The sequence below is a fragment of the Heterodontus francisci genome, chromosome 3 (genome assembly GCF_036365525.1).
Source record: "Heterodontus francisci isolate sHetFra1 chromosome 3, sHetFra1.hap1, whole genome shotgun sequence".
Lineage (NCBI taxonomy): Eukaryota > Metazoa > Chordata > Chondrichthyes > Heterodontiformes > Heterodontidae > Heterodontus > Heterodontus francisci.
In genome coordinates this window covers 155,773,932-155,791,354 of record NC_090373.1, presented here as the reverse complement: position 1 = coordinate 155,791,354, position 17,423 = coordinate 155,773,932, and the positions used below count along the sequence as shown (strand labels likewise).

The window sequence follows — 17,423 nt, the reverse complement described above, 5'->3', positions numbered from 1 at the left end:
TCCCCCCGAACTAGTAGTCGATTACTCTTCCATACTTCTGCCTGCTCGATAAAATGCCTTTTTTCAAAGTCAAATCTTCTTTCAACTGAAGCTGGTCTGACAGTACTTCGCTTATAACCCCGACTTCTATTCTGTCCCAAATCAATTCCTTGCGCAGCCTACCGACAGTACTCTGCTACTTTATGCAGATCATTAGTAAACAAATCGGTACTTTCACTGACTTTTTGGGGGCGCCTGTTGAACTTGACTCCCTCCAAGATTACAATTTTTCCTGATCTGGAAGTATCCTTCTAGTGCTTTAATCACTTTGCTATATGTGGTTTATTTTTCGTTGATCCCCAGGTTAGTCAGAATGTCTCTGCACTGTCTCCCATGGCGTGAAACAAAACACTGACTTGTTCTTTGTCCGATCATGCTATTAAACCTGACGCAGAATGGTACCTGTCAGATCTTTGAAACAATCTCGGCCACGCTTTGGCCTGGTTGGGCTCTGCTGCTTGCTTGAAGCTTTCTGGTAATGGTATCGATTTTCTCATGTTCCTTCAAAGTCTTCGATCGATTCTGTTTACTTATGCTGAAAAAGTTGTTTTTTTACTGCTGGCATCATGTACTATCTTGTTATGATCCTGTAGTTTTTTTTCTGCGAAGAAAAGCTGGAAAAGGAGCAGCGCTGCTTTAAGGCAACAAGCTCCAGAGACTGCGTCAAAGAATGCATCTCGCTGCCCTGGGATACAGCCACTCGGTCTGTGATTCAAAGAGTGCATTCTGGTTGCCATATGATACAGCCACTCAGGACCAAAGACACGAGATACATTGTTGTTGATAAACGTTTGAAACTCGTTGAAAAACTGGCTTTTGAGACACAGTTAACAGAGACACAGACAGACAGCTGGACCAGCATATACTGAAGGAAGTGAGAGCTCTCTCTCGGTTTATTTAAACTCTATTTATTATACTCTCAGAATTCTGATGTCAAGCTAGATTAATTTCTTAAAAGAAAATAACCAAATTTCTTGAACAGTAATTGTTGAAATTCATTTCTGGAAAAGAAGAGCATCAAGTTAACTGCTGAATTAGACTGCAGACTGTTCTACTGTTGAAGAACCTTCCCCCCCCCCCCCCCCCCCCCCATTGGACGGCTGTGAGGACTCCAAGCAACCTTGGACTGTTCCACATTGGAAGATTTCACTTCGGCAGGAGCATAAATATACAAGGACTCTATTTTTTTCTATTTAACATGTTTATATCTTAGTAGTGTTTAAGAATTTTGTTTTTCTAATTTGTTTATCTAAAGACACCTGGTTTGGTTAGCCTCATTCGGGGTTTAATAGATGGTACAATTTGCCTGGGTCTTCCCTAAATTTGGAGAGTTTAAAAATGATATGTTCGGCGATCTGTGGAGGGACGGGACTGAATCAACAGTGCATTTCTCCCACCACAATCAGAATCGTATATTTTGATTGGGGGCTTTGACTTGAGTGGTCGGTCGTAACACCTGTCAGTGTGTTATTAGTATTGAATGAGGAAAGTAGACTCTGGGCCAAGTAACAGGAGTTTATTTACAGGGGTCTTACTAGGGTATCTACATGAACACTAAGCAGCAACGAGGTACAGACTCGTGACATCGCACCCTGTGATGATATTTAAGGCCTGCATACATAGTCTGCCCAGCAACAGCTTATATGCATTATACTACAGCCAGTAATGGCATGGGCCTAGGAACAGGTTACCTGTCTCATAGCTCAGCTGAGCGTTAGTCCATGGTACCGATAACTAAAAAGAAAGTACTCCCAAATGCTGAGATATGATTTTATTTAGTTTGTATTGAAGTATAATTCATGGTATGTTGACCATAATGTGAGTTTACTTTTCAGAAAGCATTGGCTTTTAAAAAGATCCTTTATGTATTAAACCTTTTGATATAAAATACAATGCTGTTAACATTTAGTATGTTTTTACAGTTCGGTACAGAAACCTTTTCAGTAAAAAAGAGTTGAGCTGTTATCTGTATGGCATTTGATTGTTGAAGAGCAAGGGAAAAAAACAGTTGATGGTATGCAAGGCGCTTTATGTCCCCTTTATTTTCCAAGCTGGCTGGAAGATTTATGTCCTGTGATGTAGGTGACTGGAACCAGTTCTGTCTAAGGCATTGAATTTTCTGTTGGGAAGTGCCACTGGCAGTAAAGCCAAGTGTGGCTATTTCTTGCAGTACTTGTTATGAGGCCCACAATTTGAAGTCTGGCCATTGGTGTCCTGTATGAACGTTCCCTGATATTGGGATGATTGACAAACTTCTGCTCAGTTTTGTTTTTATTGCATTGTTGATTTATGAATCAATGCTAACATAGATTTCCAGGGGCAAATTGGCAACAACAGGAAGAGACTCAATTTACTGAAAATAATATAAAGATACCATTGGATAATACATGCTTGATGCAGTCCAGTTTTCTTTCTGCTAGTTTTCTCCTATCTCACTGAGCATCAGCCTTTTTTAAAAAACACACATTTCATGCTGCATGCTTGTGATGCATGCTATCATCTTTGTCTGTCTCTCTCTCTTTCACACCCCACCCCCCCCACCCCCGGAAAAACATTTATTCTTGCTGACCTGCAGTGTCCTCGATGGCCTGCTTATCTTCTGCTCCCCTGATGTCTGCATATGCAGTTTCCATTGGGGATCACCTAATGTTGTTTAGGAGCAGACATTCTGACTAATTTCCCCTCTTCCTTTGTCCCCCAAAACCCAGTTATAACATTCCAGTAGTGGAGTGAGCATGGACCTGGGGTTGAACTAGGAACACTCAAAGCTCAGTATCCCACCCAAGTTCTGGATTTATTTTTGGACCTATCTGAGAGGTACTTTGAAACAAAGAAAAAAAATTCCATCCACATTCCTAGTTCGGTTTTGTATTACATGACATCATATTGTTACGACCAAGGTGGGAGGAGTGCACTGTTAATTCAGTCCCACTTCTCCACAGGTCACAACATATTTTTAAAAATTCTTCCACTTATCGATACAGTCAGTTATGCACACTATTTTTCCCCGAATAGAACACACTAACCAGGTTTCTTTACTGAACAACAAAATTATCAGTTTGTCATATAACCAGTCTTAATTAGTAATGAAGTAAAACATAAACACACAGTTTAAAATTTTTTAAGAATCCCAACATTAAATTTTAGAGTCCCTTTTTTACCTTAGCGCACACAGTTAAACGAAAAAATAAAAAGGGATTTTTGAATCAGAGCTTTATTACAGACAAAGTAAAAACACCCGGGCAGATTACTTGCCCATCCCTGAAGAAAACAGCAAATGAGACACGTTGCACCAAAACTGGCACACAGTCCAACCTCCGAGCACATGCAGACAGGCCACCACGATCCCCCTAGAACAGTTCTCTTCAGGCAGCATTGAGAATTATTTTTAGCAGGCTTTCTTCAAATACAGGAAACAAGATGAATTGATATATTACATTTTGCTGGAAACGAAGCTGGGTTGTGGTCTTCTCTTCTTTCTTGACTTTTTCTTCAGACTTGGCTTTATCTCCGCTCACTCCAGAAGGTAAAGCACACACTGACAAGCAACCAAAAAACTCATCCGTTTTCTATCCATCCCAGGTGCTCTGTTACTACCGGGCTTGTCCAATCAAAGGAATGCTTGTTACCTCTGCCCCTGTTACCAGGGTTTCTGCCTATCTCCAAACTGAGTCATATGACAACCAGCAACACTGTTGTCAATCCGGCTTCCTCAGTTTCCTCTTGATGGTTATCTTTTTTTTAAAAACATCCCTGGTCCAACATTTATTCAGTTTAACTATTAATTCATTTTAAATTATTTATTAAGAAAACAATCATTTTCATAGTATATTTTCTGCAAATAAGTGCTACAGAAAAGAGCTAAGTTGGTTTAAAGTGCCAGATATAATTAATAGGTGTAAATTTTGAAGTTGACTAATTTATCCAACAATTTATTGCAGTCATGGTCAAAGAGATACAGCACAAATCCTGATTTCAAGGGGAGCCAAATACTTACCTGACAAAAATGGTGTTACTCCACTGGATCTCTGTGTGCAGGTAAAAACTGAATATTGCTATTTCTGGTATAGTATCTTAGGAAATGCACTTTGCTCCTTTGTTTCCCATCCAAGGGAGGAATAGAAACTGGATTCAAGGCTTGGTGAAGTTTATTTTTCAGCAGTAGAATAAATTCTCTTTGGATTATGAAATGACTTTGGATTCTGAACTGAGCTGTGGGGGAATCTATAACTCTGTTTGCCCATCTCGAGCCAGCAATTTCACATTATCAATTGGAATAGATAATTTATGTGCACTTTGGTCTAGATGGGCCAAATAGCCTTTTTCTCATTTCACGTTCTGTTCTTCATGATGGAAACATTTCTGTGAATGAACCTCTCTGCCTCTCCTTGCTTGGATATGTTTCTGATATATGAAACAGGATTGATGGTGTCTACGCTTTGGGGTTATCCTTCCCTTTCCTTCTCTTTCCCCCACCCGACCCACCCAGCTCTCTGCTGGGTCTTTCTTCATGTCCTTCCTCAATTCTTTTTTCTCTTGTATGTTTATCCAGTTTTCCCTTAAATGCATCCATTCTAGTCACTTCAACCATGCCTTGTGGTCGTGAGTTCCACATTCCAACCACTATCTTGGTAAAGAAGTTTCTCCTAAATTCTCTATTGGATTTATTATTGACTATCTTATATTTATAGCTCCTTGTTCATATGTGCCTATATTTTTATTTTTACTCTCGTAAAACACTTTTGAAAATATAAAGGGCACTATTTGTACTTCAACAGTTACTTAAAGCCTGGCAGCTTAGTTAAATAAAAGTTGCTTGCAATGGAATATCTTTTGGTCCCTTATGGAAAATATGCAATTCATTCATGCAGCAGATCTTGCTGATTAAAACCCCATTAAATTAAAGGGGCAGTGGATACGAAATTGGCTGCAAGACAGCAGGGAAACAACAGTAGTGAACTGTTTTTCAGACTGAAGGAAAGCGAATTCAAATTCCTCCACTTTGTGTTCAAATTCCATTAAGGATTTGCTCCACTCTGTTGCCAGTCTACTCCCACTCCATGTTGAACCCTCTTTTTCAAATTGTGATTGTTAGTTTCTCACTCTTTGCACTCCACAGTCTCACATCTTACTTTCAGCTACTGCATGCCCACTGACTCAGATTTTCCTCCAAAACGTTTGCCTTCTCTTATTTAAAGCCTGTCAGCTCAGGTTAGTTAAATAACCGTTGAAGCACACATAGTGTCATTACTCTATTTTCAAAATAAAATTTTGAGGAACAAATAAAAATATAGGCACATATGGACAAGGGGCCTTAAAATCTATCTTGACTTAATCTAATTTCCTTGGTTAGTTCCCACCACTTCTGCATTTGAAGCATGTTTTTTAGGTGAAAAACCTATAGGTGCATGTTATTAAGTTGAATGGCATGGACCAAAACACAAGTTATTAAAAAAAAACTTGCCTATGTTTGTATTTTCTGTGTTGGAAAGCATTGCTGGTAGCCTTGTTCACAAGTGAACTTTGTTTTTGATTGACATACGCTAAGGACACCTTCTAGAGCATTGATATTTTCATCTCTTCCTGCAAAGCTAACACCAGGCATAAGTTTCACCTGTCCTGTAGGCATTGCTGAATTCCTGTAACATCCTGCAAGACTTTCAGCTCAGAATAGCTTGCAAGTTTGAATTGCTTCTGAACAGTTATTTAAACATGTTATAGGACTTCAGCTATTTTCACTAAGTCTGGTACATCTTAAATGCCCAGAAATGAAAAGTTTAGACTATGGTACTATTGATGTTTGGCAATAGGTCAATTATACTTGCTGGAGTTTTTTGAAGAGGTAACGGAGAGAGTTGATGTGGTGTACATAGACTTCCAAAAGGCATTTGATACAGTGCTGCACAACAGATTTGTGAGCAAACTTATAGCTCATGGAATAAGAGGGACAGTAGCAACATGGATATGGAATTGGCTGTGTGACAGGAAACAGAGTAGTGATTAATGGATGTTTTTCGGGCTGGAGGAATGTTTGTAGTGGAGTTCTCCAGGGGTCAGTATTGGTCTTCCTGATGTATATTAACAGCCTAGACCTTGGTGTACAGAGCACAATTTCAAAATTTGTGGATGATATGAAATTTGGAAGCATTGTGAGCTGTGAGGAAGATAGTGTAGAATGTCAAAAGGATATAGACAGGTTGGTGGATAAGTGGCATATGAAATTTATTGCAGAGAAATGTGAAGTGATTCATTTTGTTAAGAAAAACATGGAGAGACAATATAAATTAAAGGGTACAACTCTTAAAGAGGGTGCAGGAGCACAGAGACATGGGTGCATGTTCCATAAGTCATTGTAAGTGGCAGGACAGGTTGAGAGAGCAGTTAATAAAGCATACAGTATCTTCGGCTTTATTTATGGGGGCAAAGAGTACAAGATCAAGGATGTTATGTTGAAATTGTATAAGATACTAGCTTGGCCTCAGCTGGAGTATTGCATCCAGTTCTGGGTGCCGCACTTTAGGAAAGATGTGAAGGCATTGGAGAGAGTACAGAAAAGATTCACAAGAATCGTTCCAGGGATGATGAACTTCTTTTATGAAGATAGATTGGAGACGTTGGGACTGTTTCCCTTAGAGAAGAGAAGGCTGAGAGACTTGATAGAGGTATTCAAAATCATGAGGGGTCTGGACAGAGTAGATGGGGAGAAACTGTTCCCGCTTTATTTATTTATTTAGAGATACAGCACTGAAACAGGCCCTTCGGCCCACCGAGTCTGTGTCGACCAACAACCACCCATTTATACTAACCCTGCAGTAGTCCCATAATCCCTACCACCTACCTACACGAGGGGCAATTTACAATGTCCAATTTACCTATCAATCTGCAAGTCTTTGGCTGTGGGAGGAAACCGGAGCACTTGGCGAAAACCCATGCAGTCACAAGGAGAACTTGCAAACTCCGCACAGGCAGTACCCAGACTTGAACCCGGATCCCTGGAGCTGTGAGGCTGCGGTGCCAACCACTGCGCCACTGTGCCGCCCACTTGTGAAAGGATCAAGAAAGAGAGGGCACAGATTTCAAGTAATTGGTGACCTGAAGGAAAACTTTTTCATGCAGCGAGTGGTTAAGGTCTGGAATGCACTGCCTGAGAGTTTAGTGCAGGCAAGTTCAATTGAGGCATTCAAAGGAGATTTAGACTGTTATCTGAAAAGGAAGAATGTGCATGTTAAAGGAAGAAGGTGGGGGAGCGGCACTATGTGAATTGCTCATTCGGAGAGCTGGTGCAGACACGATGGGCCAATGGCCTCCTTCTGTGCTATAACAATTCTGTGATTCTGTGTTATTTTGGAGACATTGTCGTCTCCTATCGTCTTCCTTTTTATAAGTATCTTATGAAGATTTACAATTTTTTAAGACTTATTTTTGATAATTTAGTTAACCAAATATAATTTCTTGTGCTTCTTTTGCCTCTTTAGGGGGGGTATGGGGAGACATGTGAAGTTTTAATCCAGCACCATCCCAGGCTCTTCCAAACACTTATTCAGATGACACAGAATGAGGATATCAAGGAAAGCATGGTAATGTTCTTTTAACTTAATTCATGAGACCAGTTACAGATTTAAAATGTACTTGTGTAACATATAGAAGAGAATAAAATATACTAATATGCGAACTATGGTGGATAAGAGAAGACCCTCTAATCCATCTAGCTGGTCCCACACAGTATCACATATATACACTCTCACCTCATCCAAACATGAAGTGAATGCCTGAGAGAGGCACAAAAACAGATTTAAAAATTTAGGCCAATTTGGAGGAAAAAAATAGGAAATTCCGTGCCCCCCCCCCCCACATACAAGACCATAGTGATCAAAGCTTGTCGAGGAGAGATAACGTCCTCCCCAGCCGGAATTGGTTGAACTCTTAATTGGAGGAATACAGCGAAATTGGTGTCACTGTGCGAGCCAGCAGCCTGTTTCGGGAGTTTACTATTCTGAGAAGATAACCATCTCTTGGCATCTAACCTAGCTAATACAACTTAAAATTGTGACCCACCAGTTCCTCCCTAACCTATTTAATTGGAACACCCTGTCAACTTGAATACAATCTGTTGCCTTCATCATCTTATAAACATCGATCAGATCACCCCATAATCTCTGCTTCTCCAAAGTGTAGAGTCCCAGCTCTGATCAAGTCTATCTTGATAACTAAGATGCATAAACTGGGAATTTTGTCTACTGACCACCCACCCCCCTCACCCCTCCCCCCTCCCCCGTGCCTTTTCCAAAGCATCAATATTGGGCATCGTGTGAGGAGACCAAAACAGCATACAGTTTTCCAACTGAGTCCTGAGTCTTGCACAAAAACAACTTGCATTTACATAGCATCCTTAAAGTAGTAAAATGTTCCCAGGAGCTTCACAGGAGCATTATCAAACAAAATTTGACACTGAGCAACATATGGCGGTCCAACAGATATGTTTTAAAGAGTGACTTAAAGGATCAAGGAGAGGTAGCCAAAGAGGTTTAGGGACAGAATTGTCGAGCTGAGGGCCTAGACAACTGAAATCACAATCAGCAATGGTAAAGCGATTAGAATCAGGGATGCTTAGGCCAGAAATGGAGGAGTGCAGGTACCTCGGAGGTTTATAGGGCTGGAAGAGGTTGCAAAAATTAGGGAATGGTGAAGTCATGGAGGGATTTGAAAACAAGGATGAGAATTGTAAAATCGATCTACTGTTCAACCAGGAGCCGGTGAGCATGGGGGTGATGGGTGAATGGGACTTAGTGTAAGTTCGGATGTGGGCAGCAGTGATTTGAATGAGTTTAACTTTATGGAGGGTGCAAAATGGGGAGGCTGAGCAGGAGTACGTTGGAATAGTCAAGCCTAGAGGTAACAGGCATGGATGAAGGCTCCAGCAGCAGATGAGCTGAGACATGGTTGGAGTCAGGTGATGATACAGAGGTGGAAGTAGCTGGTCTTAGTGACGGCATGGCTGTGTGATCAGAAGCACACCTTGGGGTCAAATACAACAGCAAGGTTGCAAACAGTCTGGTTCAGCTTTAGACAGTTGCCAGGGAGAAGAATGGAGCTGGTGGCTAGGGAACTGAGTTTGTGCTGGGGACCAAAAATAATGGCTTTGTTCTTTCCAATATTTAGTTAGATGAAATTCCTGTTCTCGTAATACTGGATGTTGCACAAACAGTTTGAAAATTTACAGACAGTGGAGGAGTCGAGAGGTGGTGGAGAGGTAGAGCTGGGTGTCATCAGTGTACATGCAGAACTTGACGTTTTTGGACAAAGTTGTTGAGGGCAAAATAGTATACTTTGGCTTAAAGTCAATTGTCCGGTAAATAAATACATTTCAACACACTACTTGCTCCAGCTATCATTTCATGGCACTGCTCCTGAATCTTCAGAGATCTACGCATTGGAACACCTAGATCTCTTTCTCGACCTTTAATGTTTTTTCCTAAAGAGCATATGTATGCTGAGCATTTGTTTTGCCCACGTGCATAAATTTTCCAAATTATACTTAGTTTCGCAGTCATGAGCCCAATCCTCCAAAGTGCGAAGGTATACCTGAAGCAGTTGAACATCATCTATGGTCCTAACAGTTGCACAGATCTTGGTATCATCTGAAAATTTGCCGATCATGCCCCCAACAACTACACCTAAATCATTATAATAGTAAAGAACAGTGGTCCCAACACCAATGCCTGCCGGACACCACTGGTACTTCTGCCCACGTCCTTCCAGCCAGTTCTCGATCCAGCTGAAATTGTCACTAATACGAGAGGCTTGGATCTTGTACAGAGAATCCTCTTGTGCTTTATTTTGTCAAAAGCTTGGACGAATCATTGGGCAATATAGAGTATAGTGATGGTATTGCTTAACATAGCCTAAAGATCAGATATTAACTATAAATTGCAGTATGATATTAATCTGTATAATTTTTAAGCTTTCGCTATAATCTATTATCACATAATTTGAAGAAAATCTATGGCAATCTTTTCTACTTGAAATTATTTAATTGTATTTCGTTAAATCTTTGATGATCATGAAGGACATAAACTTTGAAATTTTTTTTATTTGTTTGTGGGATGTGGGCGTCGCTGGCAAGGCCAGCATTTGTTGCCCATCCCTAATTGCCCTTGACAACTGATTGACTTGCTAGGCCATTTCAGAGGGCATTTTAAGATTCAACCACATTGCTGTGGGTCTGGAGTCACATGTAGGCCAGACCAGGTAAGGATGGCAGATTTCTTTCCCTAAAGGACATTGGTGAACCAGATGGGTTTTTACAACAATCGACAATGGATTCATAGGCATCATTAGACTAGCTTTTAATTCCAGTTTTATTAATTGAATTCAAATTTCACCATCTGCCATGGTGGGACTCGAACCCATGTCCCCAGAGCATTAGCCTGGGCTCTGGATTACTAGTCCAGTGACATTACCACTACACCACCGCTCCCCCCCCCCCCCACCCCCCGTTTACATGTTTTAAAAATTGTAGAATTTGATTTTAATAGCATTCAGAATTGAGCTTCTTAAAAATGGAAACCTCATGTAGTGTGGTTGTTTTGACATAGTCATCCTTCCATCCATTCACTCAATTTAAGTTTTCATCTTGCAAATGAAGAGAAGCCTTGCAGTAATCTTAAAACTCACTGCTACTTTTCAGTTTAAAAAAACCACTGCCATTACTTTTTAATTTTCTTTGGATCTCCCATTTATTTCTGTAAATGAGACATTAAGTAGGGAGGCCTCTGAGGCCTCCAATCTTCACTTGCTGCAGGAGAAATCTGTTTCCTAATATTTATGCATCTTGAAGAATGATCGAGATGTGTCAACATGAAACTGTTGTGAGCTAATTTTAACTTTGAGCTCCTGGTTGCTTTGCAGAAAACTTCATTATTTGTCATTTTAGTGTGCTTTATAAGCATTTTGGAGTCAGATTGGTTTCTTTTGCATTTAGTTGCGTCAAGTTCTTGAGCACCTATGTCCACAGAACGAGAGTCAGTATCTGAAGATCCTGACCAGTCTTGCTGAAGTTGCTACAACAAATGGTCACAAGCTGCTTAGGTGAGTTAAAAGGTACAGTTGGATCAGAACAAAGTGTGACTCTAATTTCAGTTCCTTTAGCACAGCTTACCCAAAACATTTGAATGGGACCTTTAGGATGCCTAATGGACAATTGGTCAAATTTTTCTTTCAAAATCTAATTCGTTCTCTTTTTTTTTTAAGCTTCTTATGCAAGCCTGGACCATTAGTCCTTCAAGTTTTTTTTTGTGCTGGGTGGTCAAGTGATCATCCTTTCCCCAGCCTGTTCCTGGGATTTCCAGAGTAATGAAGGACTAAAGGCCTGTTTGCTTGGCCTTTTGGCTGAAGGTACTTCGGCCTGATGCGATTATTATGATATATGAAGGAGTTATGGGGTTGGGCTGTAAAGGAGCTTTGTATGGTAAATATTTTCTACAAAAATGTTTGTGAGCCATTGAATATTAAGTTATAGCTAAGATTGAGAAACAGAGAAAGTACCTTAGGTTTGCTTATGGCTCTGCTAGGAATAATGTGGCGTGCATCTGAGTTTGCAGTTGTGAGGAGCTCGTATACCACAAACTTATTTTTATGTTGAATTATCTTTCAAACATGCTTGTTAAGACTGAACAGTATCCATACTGCAATAATTACAAAATATTTACAGAAATTGAAAAATGTTCCTCTTTTGCATAGTAATTAGTGTTGCAGGAGAATAAAATATTAAATTTGTAACTTCTTTTCCTCCTTCCTCAGTATATCAAGTAACTATGAAGCTCAGATGAAGAGTTTGTTGAAGATAGTGCGAATATTCTGTCATGTGTTTCGCCTAGGCCCATCCTCTCCCAGTAATGGAAATGACATGGCTTACAATGGAAATAAAACTCCGAGAAGCCAAGTTTTCAAGGTCAGAAAAATATATGACGTTATTAGGAAGATTGAAGTAAAAGAGATGAATTTCACAAAGCATGCAAACATTAATCAGACAACTCTTGAAAAAGAAGTAAGTTTGGTTGACGGAATATTTCCACATTTACAAGTTGTGTCGCTTAAATTCTTTAAATGATAAATTGATTTTTTTGCTATACCCTCAGTTGGAATTTGCTACCCCAATGTATTAATTGCTTAAAAAATAAATTTATTGTATGGGTTTTAAATGGATCAAATCCTTCTATACTCATTAATTTAAATCTCTTCAATGTCTTGGGCATGGCAGCTTGTAAATTTTGAAGCAGTCTTTAAGGATTTCTAATGGATATACTCTTTTTAAAAAAAAAAGTTCTTTGCTCTTGTGTTAATGTACTACTCAGTTTAATTCTTTTATGGCATAATACGATGGATACTTTTTTCCTCTCTTTTTCTTCTGATATGCTGAGCGGGGACAGTCCTCTGAGCTTTGTTTCGTCTTAATATCTTTTTTTTAGTCAGGTCTTGTATTCACATTTGAGGTATGAGCCTTTGCTCAGGTATCACTCCTGCCTCTGAGGCAGAAAGACATGGATTCAAGTCCAACTCCGAGATTTGAGCTCAAAGTTTAGGTTGACGCATCAATGCACTTCTGAGGGAGTGCTGCAATTGTCTGAGGTGCTGTCTTTCAGATGAGAAGTTAAACTGAAGTTCCGCTTGTCTTTTCGGGTGGATGTAAAAGATCCATGGTACTATTTCAAAGAAGAGCAGGGGAGTTCTCCTGGTGCCCTGGCTCCATTTTATCCCTCAACCAACATCACTAAAAACAAATTAACTGGTTATTTATCTAGTTTTTGGAACCTTGCGTACAAATTGATTGCCTTGTTTTCCTACATTACAATAGTGACTACACTTCAAAAGTACTTAATTAGCTGAAATAGGTTTGGATGTCCTAAGATCAGAAAAGCCACTATATAAAAACAAGTTATTTCTTAAGATGCATGATACTTAAAAGTTTGATAGAGCAATGTAGTGATACAAAGTGTTTTTCGATTAATTGTTTGGTGTAGATAACGGAGATATATCATTGAACAAAACAATTGTAACACATAGACAAGTATACACAAGTGCCTATGTGTGCACACTTAACTCCTCCCATTAAACTTGCCCAACAACTTCCTTGGGTGGAGGGAACTTGCCGTGTATGCCTAATAATACACATGTGTTACAAACGAACTCATTATTACATTTGGCATTGTGGTTCAAGCTGGATTGCCTGCACCAACATCATAATTGTGTCAAATATACTGACTATATAACATGAATCTAAACACTTTGATAAGACAACAATACTTGCATTTATATATCACATTTAACGCATGAAAACATCCCAAGGTGCAATAAGACAAAAATTGATTTACAAGCTTGGCCAAAAAGGTGAGTTTTAAGGAGGGTCTCTCTCTCTCGCTGTCTCTCTTGCAAATGGAACCAGATATAGTACTTGTACATAAATTAATTGGTGGTATTACATTTAACAAAATCTCTCAGATGACAGTTCAGTAATACAATTAGCTTTTCACAGTGATAATTTTTCTTTCTCACTTTCCTTTCACAGCCTTTAGAACTACTGTGGCACTCGCTGGATGAGTGGTTAGTTCTTATTGCCACAGAATTGAAGAAAAATAAAGACTCAGAAATGGATGCCAGAAATATTACTTCCATTTTACTGAAACAGAGAGCCCAAGAGCAGCAGGAGGTTGTCACTACTCGGGTGCTTGAAACTGTAAGAAAAGAGATATTGGAAGACCAACATGCCAGCTTGGAGAAGTTGGAGGATGGTGACAACACTACACAAGATGCCAGTTCAGATGGTCTAGATGTAATTGCTATGACAGCAAACCGGCTAAGTGCAGTCATCCAGGCCTTCTATATGTGCTGTTCCTGTCAGATGCCTCAGGGGTGAGAATAATTCAAAATTCAGATTATATTGACTCATAGCTTTTGTCTTCCTCTGGCTGCAGGATAAAATAGTCTGTGTGTGGAAATCTCCACTATTTGTACTTGTGCTGTATGGTATCAAATAGATTTCCTCTTTCCTAATAACAGACACAGATTGCCTCGAAGGTGTAGTCAAGGACAGAAGTCCAGTTTTCGACATTTGAAGTGAAATCCAGTACGCTACCTATATTCTTTCTAACTCTATTAGAATATGTAGGAACTTGACATTTTTAGACCTTTCATCCATTGAGAATGTATGTTCAGAGCATCAACTATTTATATAATTAGTTTAATGCAGAAAATGTCCCCAAACTGCTTTACAGGGAAATAGGAAAATTAAATATAAGATTGAAACAGATGCATAGTGGGAGAATTAATGACTGAAAGCTTGGTCAAAAATTAGTTTTGAGAACATTTTAAAAGTGAAGGTCTAGAAGGGTTTTAAGGAGGGAATTGGAAAGTCTGAGGCTGAAGCAGGTAGGGAGATGCACAGATTCAGATTCCGAGTCAGAAGATCAAGGTTTGTGGGCAGTGTTATAACAGAAGATTGCAGGGACCTCAGGAATAGTGGCCATCAATGATGGCATAGCCATGGAAGTGATCAGAGAAGATACCTCACCACGACCTCTCTTGACTCTTCCACTGTCTCCAAACTACCACACTGCTGTATAAGCAGAAATTTCCTCCAAATAATTAATGGGAAGACTGAAGCCATTGTCTTTGGTCCCTCCTGACAAACTCTATTCTCTAGCCACCAACTCCATCTCTCTCCTTGGCAACTGTCTGAGCATGAACCAGACCGTTTGCAACTTGGCTGTTGTATTTGAGCCCGAGATGAGCTTGCAACCACATCCACACCACCGAGACAGCTTACTAACACCTCCGTAACATTGCCAGACTCCGGCCCTGTCACAGCTCATCTGCTGCTGAAACTCTCATCCATGCCTTTGTTACCTCTAGAATTGACTATTCTGATGCTCGACTGGCCAGTATCCCATGATCTACCCTTCATAAACCTAAGCTCATCCAATATGCTGCCTGTATCCTAACTTGCACCATGTCCCATACACACATCACGCCATGCTTACTGACCTATGTTGACCCCTGTTCCAGCATCACCTCAGTTATAAAATATTTATTGTTGTTTTCAAATTTCCAACCCTGCAACCCTACGAGACCTGTATGTTCCTCCAGTTCTGCCCTCTTGTCCACCCTCTATTTTAATTGCTGCACCATTGGTGACCATGCTTTCAACTGCTTAAGCCCTAAACTCTGGAATTCCCTCTCTAACTCTCTCTTTCTTTCTTTAAGACATTCCTCTTTGACCAAGATTATGGTCATCTGTCCCAATATCTCTTTCTGTAGCTCAGTGTCAAATTTTGTTTGATAACATTTCTCTGAAGTGCTTTGGAATCTTTTACAATGTTAAAGGCACTATATAAATGCATGTTGTACTAGTGAGTATGGGGGTGAGAGTTTGTGAAGAGTGCAATTGATTAAGGAAGTCTGAGGAGTTGGGTCTCAGTCGTTGAGAGAGGGTCTAGGGATTGAGAGAGATGGAGGAGTAAAGGGGATGGCTGGGTGAGATGAAGAGATCAGGGTCAGAAATAGTTGAAAGGAAAATGTGGGAGTTGAGAGCTTGGGTCTGGATGAACTGTTTTCAGAAGTTCCAATTTTTTAAGTGACTAAGGAGTGTAAATTTTGAAACTGTTTTTGGGAATAGATAGAGCAGTGTGGTTTTGAGTTTATTAAAGTTTTGAATGTGGGGTACTTAGTTGCAAATTTGGGGTGGGGATTTGGGTCAGAAGTTGAAATAATGTTAAGAATTAAAAGTTCCTTATTTAAGAGTGAATGTTTCTCCTTCCCTTCCCCCCCAAATTAATTGAAACGTGCTTTTTGAGACAGATCTGAATGTTTTATTATTTGTACAGTAGTTTGGTAGAGACTTGGGGGGCTGAATTTACCCAGTCCTGTGGAGGCAGGGGTGCTGGGAAAATAGGGGGAGCCATGGGCTGGGGACAGGATTGGCTGCCCACTCCAAGGAGGCAGGCAGCTAATTAGAGCAATCAGGGCTCCATTTGTGATGGTGATGGTATTTTCCCACTGTTGGAGTAGCTCTTCCATCATATGCGGAGGCCACCAGTTCATTGCAACTGGCGCCCCAGCTGCAGGCCATGTGGCCATTGGAGCCAGAGGCTCTGTGCCCCAATGACAGAGCCGCAAGGATCAAAGGCCGCAATCTGGTCCATCACTACTCCTGTAAAAGTGTTTCTCCTCCATCCGGACGGCTCTACTGCCTTGGAAAGAACCTTTTCAACAACTCTTCAACCACTGTGGCAGCTGATACTCTTCAGGTTATCCTCCAATATCCTGTGGTAGCATCCATGGATGAACCACCATCGATGGGAGAGCTGCAACAAGCAATTAAATGGATGAAAAACAACAAAGTTTGTGGCCCCGATGGTATTCCAGCTGAAGTCTTCAAGGCTGGTGGGCCTTTGCTTACTTCAAGACTCCATGCACTCATCCCAGAGATTTGGGACGAAAAAGAGCTTCCTCCACCCCCCCCTTCCCCCATCCCCCCCAGACCCCCGATTCAGGAGTGCGACAGTTGCAACTATCTTCAAGAAGGGATATAAATCATGCTGTGGAAACTATCGAGGTATTTCCCTCTTGTCCATGTCAGGGAAAATCATGACTTGCATTCTCCTGAATCGCCTACTTCCTGTGGCTGAGGAAATCCTCCCAGAAACACAGTGTGGCTTTAAAACCTCCAGTGGAACCTCCGACATGGTCTTTGTTGCCTGACAAATCCAGGAAAACTGTCGAGAACGACACCAAAAACTCTTCTTTGCATTCATCGACCTGACCAAAGCATTTGACTCAGTAAATCGTGATGCTGTACGGATAGTGCTCCAAAGATTTGGATGTTCAAGAAACATCATCACAATCCTGCAATTGCTCCCTAATATTACTGCAACTGTTTTGAATGGGAGATCTGAAACAGATGTACAAGAACACAGAAATAGGAGCAGGAGTAGACCATATGGCCCATCAAGCCTGCTCTGCCATTCAAAACGATCATGGCTGATCTTCAGATTCAACTCCACTTTCCCGCCCACTTGCCATACCCCTTGATTCCCTGGGAGACCAAACATTTGCCTAACTCAGCCTTAAATGTATTCATTGGAGCATCCACAACCCTCTGGGTACGGAATTCCAAAGATTCACAACCCTTTGAGTGAAGTAATTTCTCCTCACCTTAGTACTAAATGATCAGCCCCATATCCTGAGACTGTGCCCCCGTGCTTTAGATTCCCCGACCAGCGGAAATAATCTTTGTGTCTACCCTATCCAGCCCCTTTAGAATCTTGTATGTTTCAAAGAACAAAGAACAGTACAGCACTGGAACAGGCCATTTGGCCCTCCAAGCCTGC

At 40.6% G+C, this 17,423-nt stretch overlaps 1 protein-coding gene across 2 annotated transcripts in view; it reads left to right on the top strand.

Moving 5' to 3' along the window:
- hace1 (HECT domain and ankyrin repeat containing E3 ubiquitin protein ligase 1) overlaps positions 1-17,423 on the top strand; it is a 107,140-nt gene that overhangs the window by 34,047 nt on the left and 55,670 nt on the right. The window contains exons 8-12 of one of the 2 annotated variants that reach the window (XM_068026958.1): positions 3,981-4,077; positions 7,515-7,616; positions 11,021-11,127; positions 11,839-11,989; positions 13,604-13,947. In XM_068026958.1, coding sequence (XP_067883059.1) covers positions 3,981-4,077; positions 7,515-7,616; positions 11,021-11,127; positions 11,839-11,989; positions 13,604-13,947 — 801 coding nt within the window. Of the gene's footprint in view, positions 1-3,980; positions 4,078-7,514; positions 7,617-11,020; positions 11,128-11,838; positions 12,086-13,603; positions 13,948-17,423 lie in introns of both variants that reach the window. The other variant, XM_068026955.1, reaches the window with a different exon arrangement.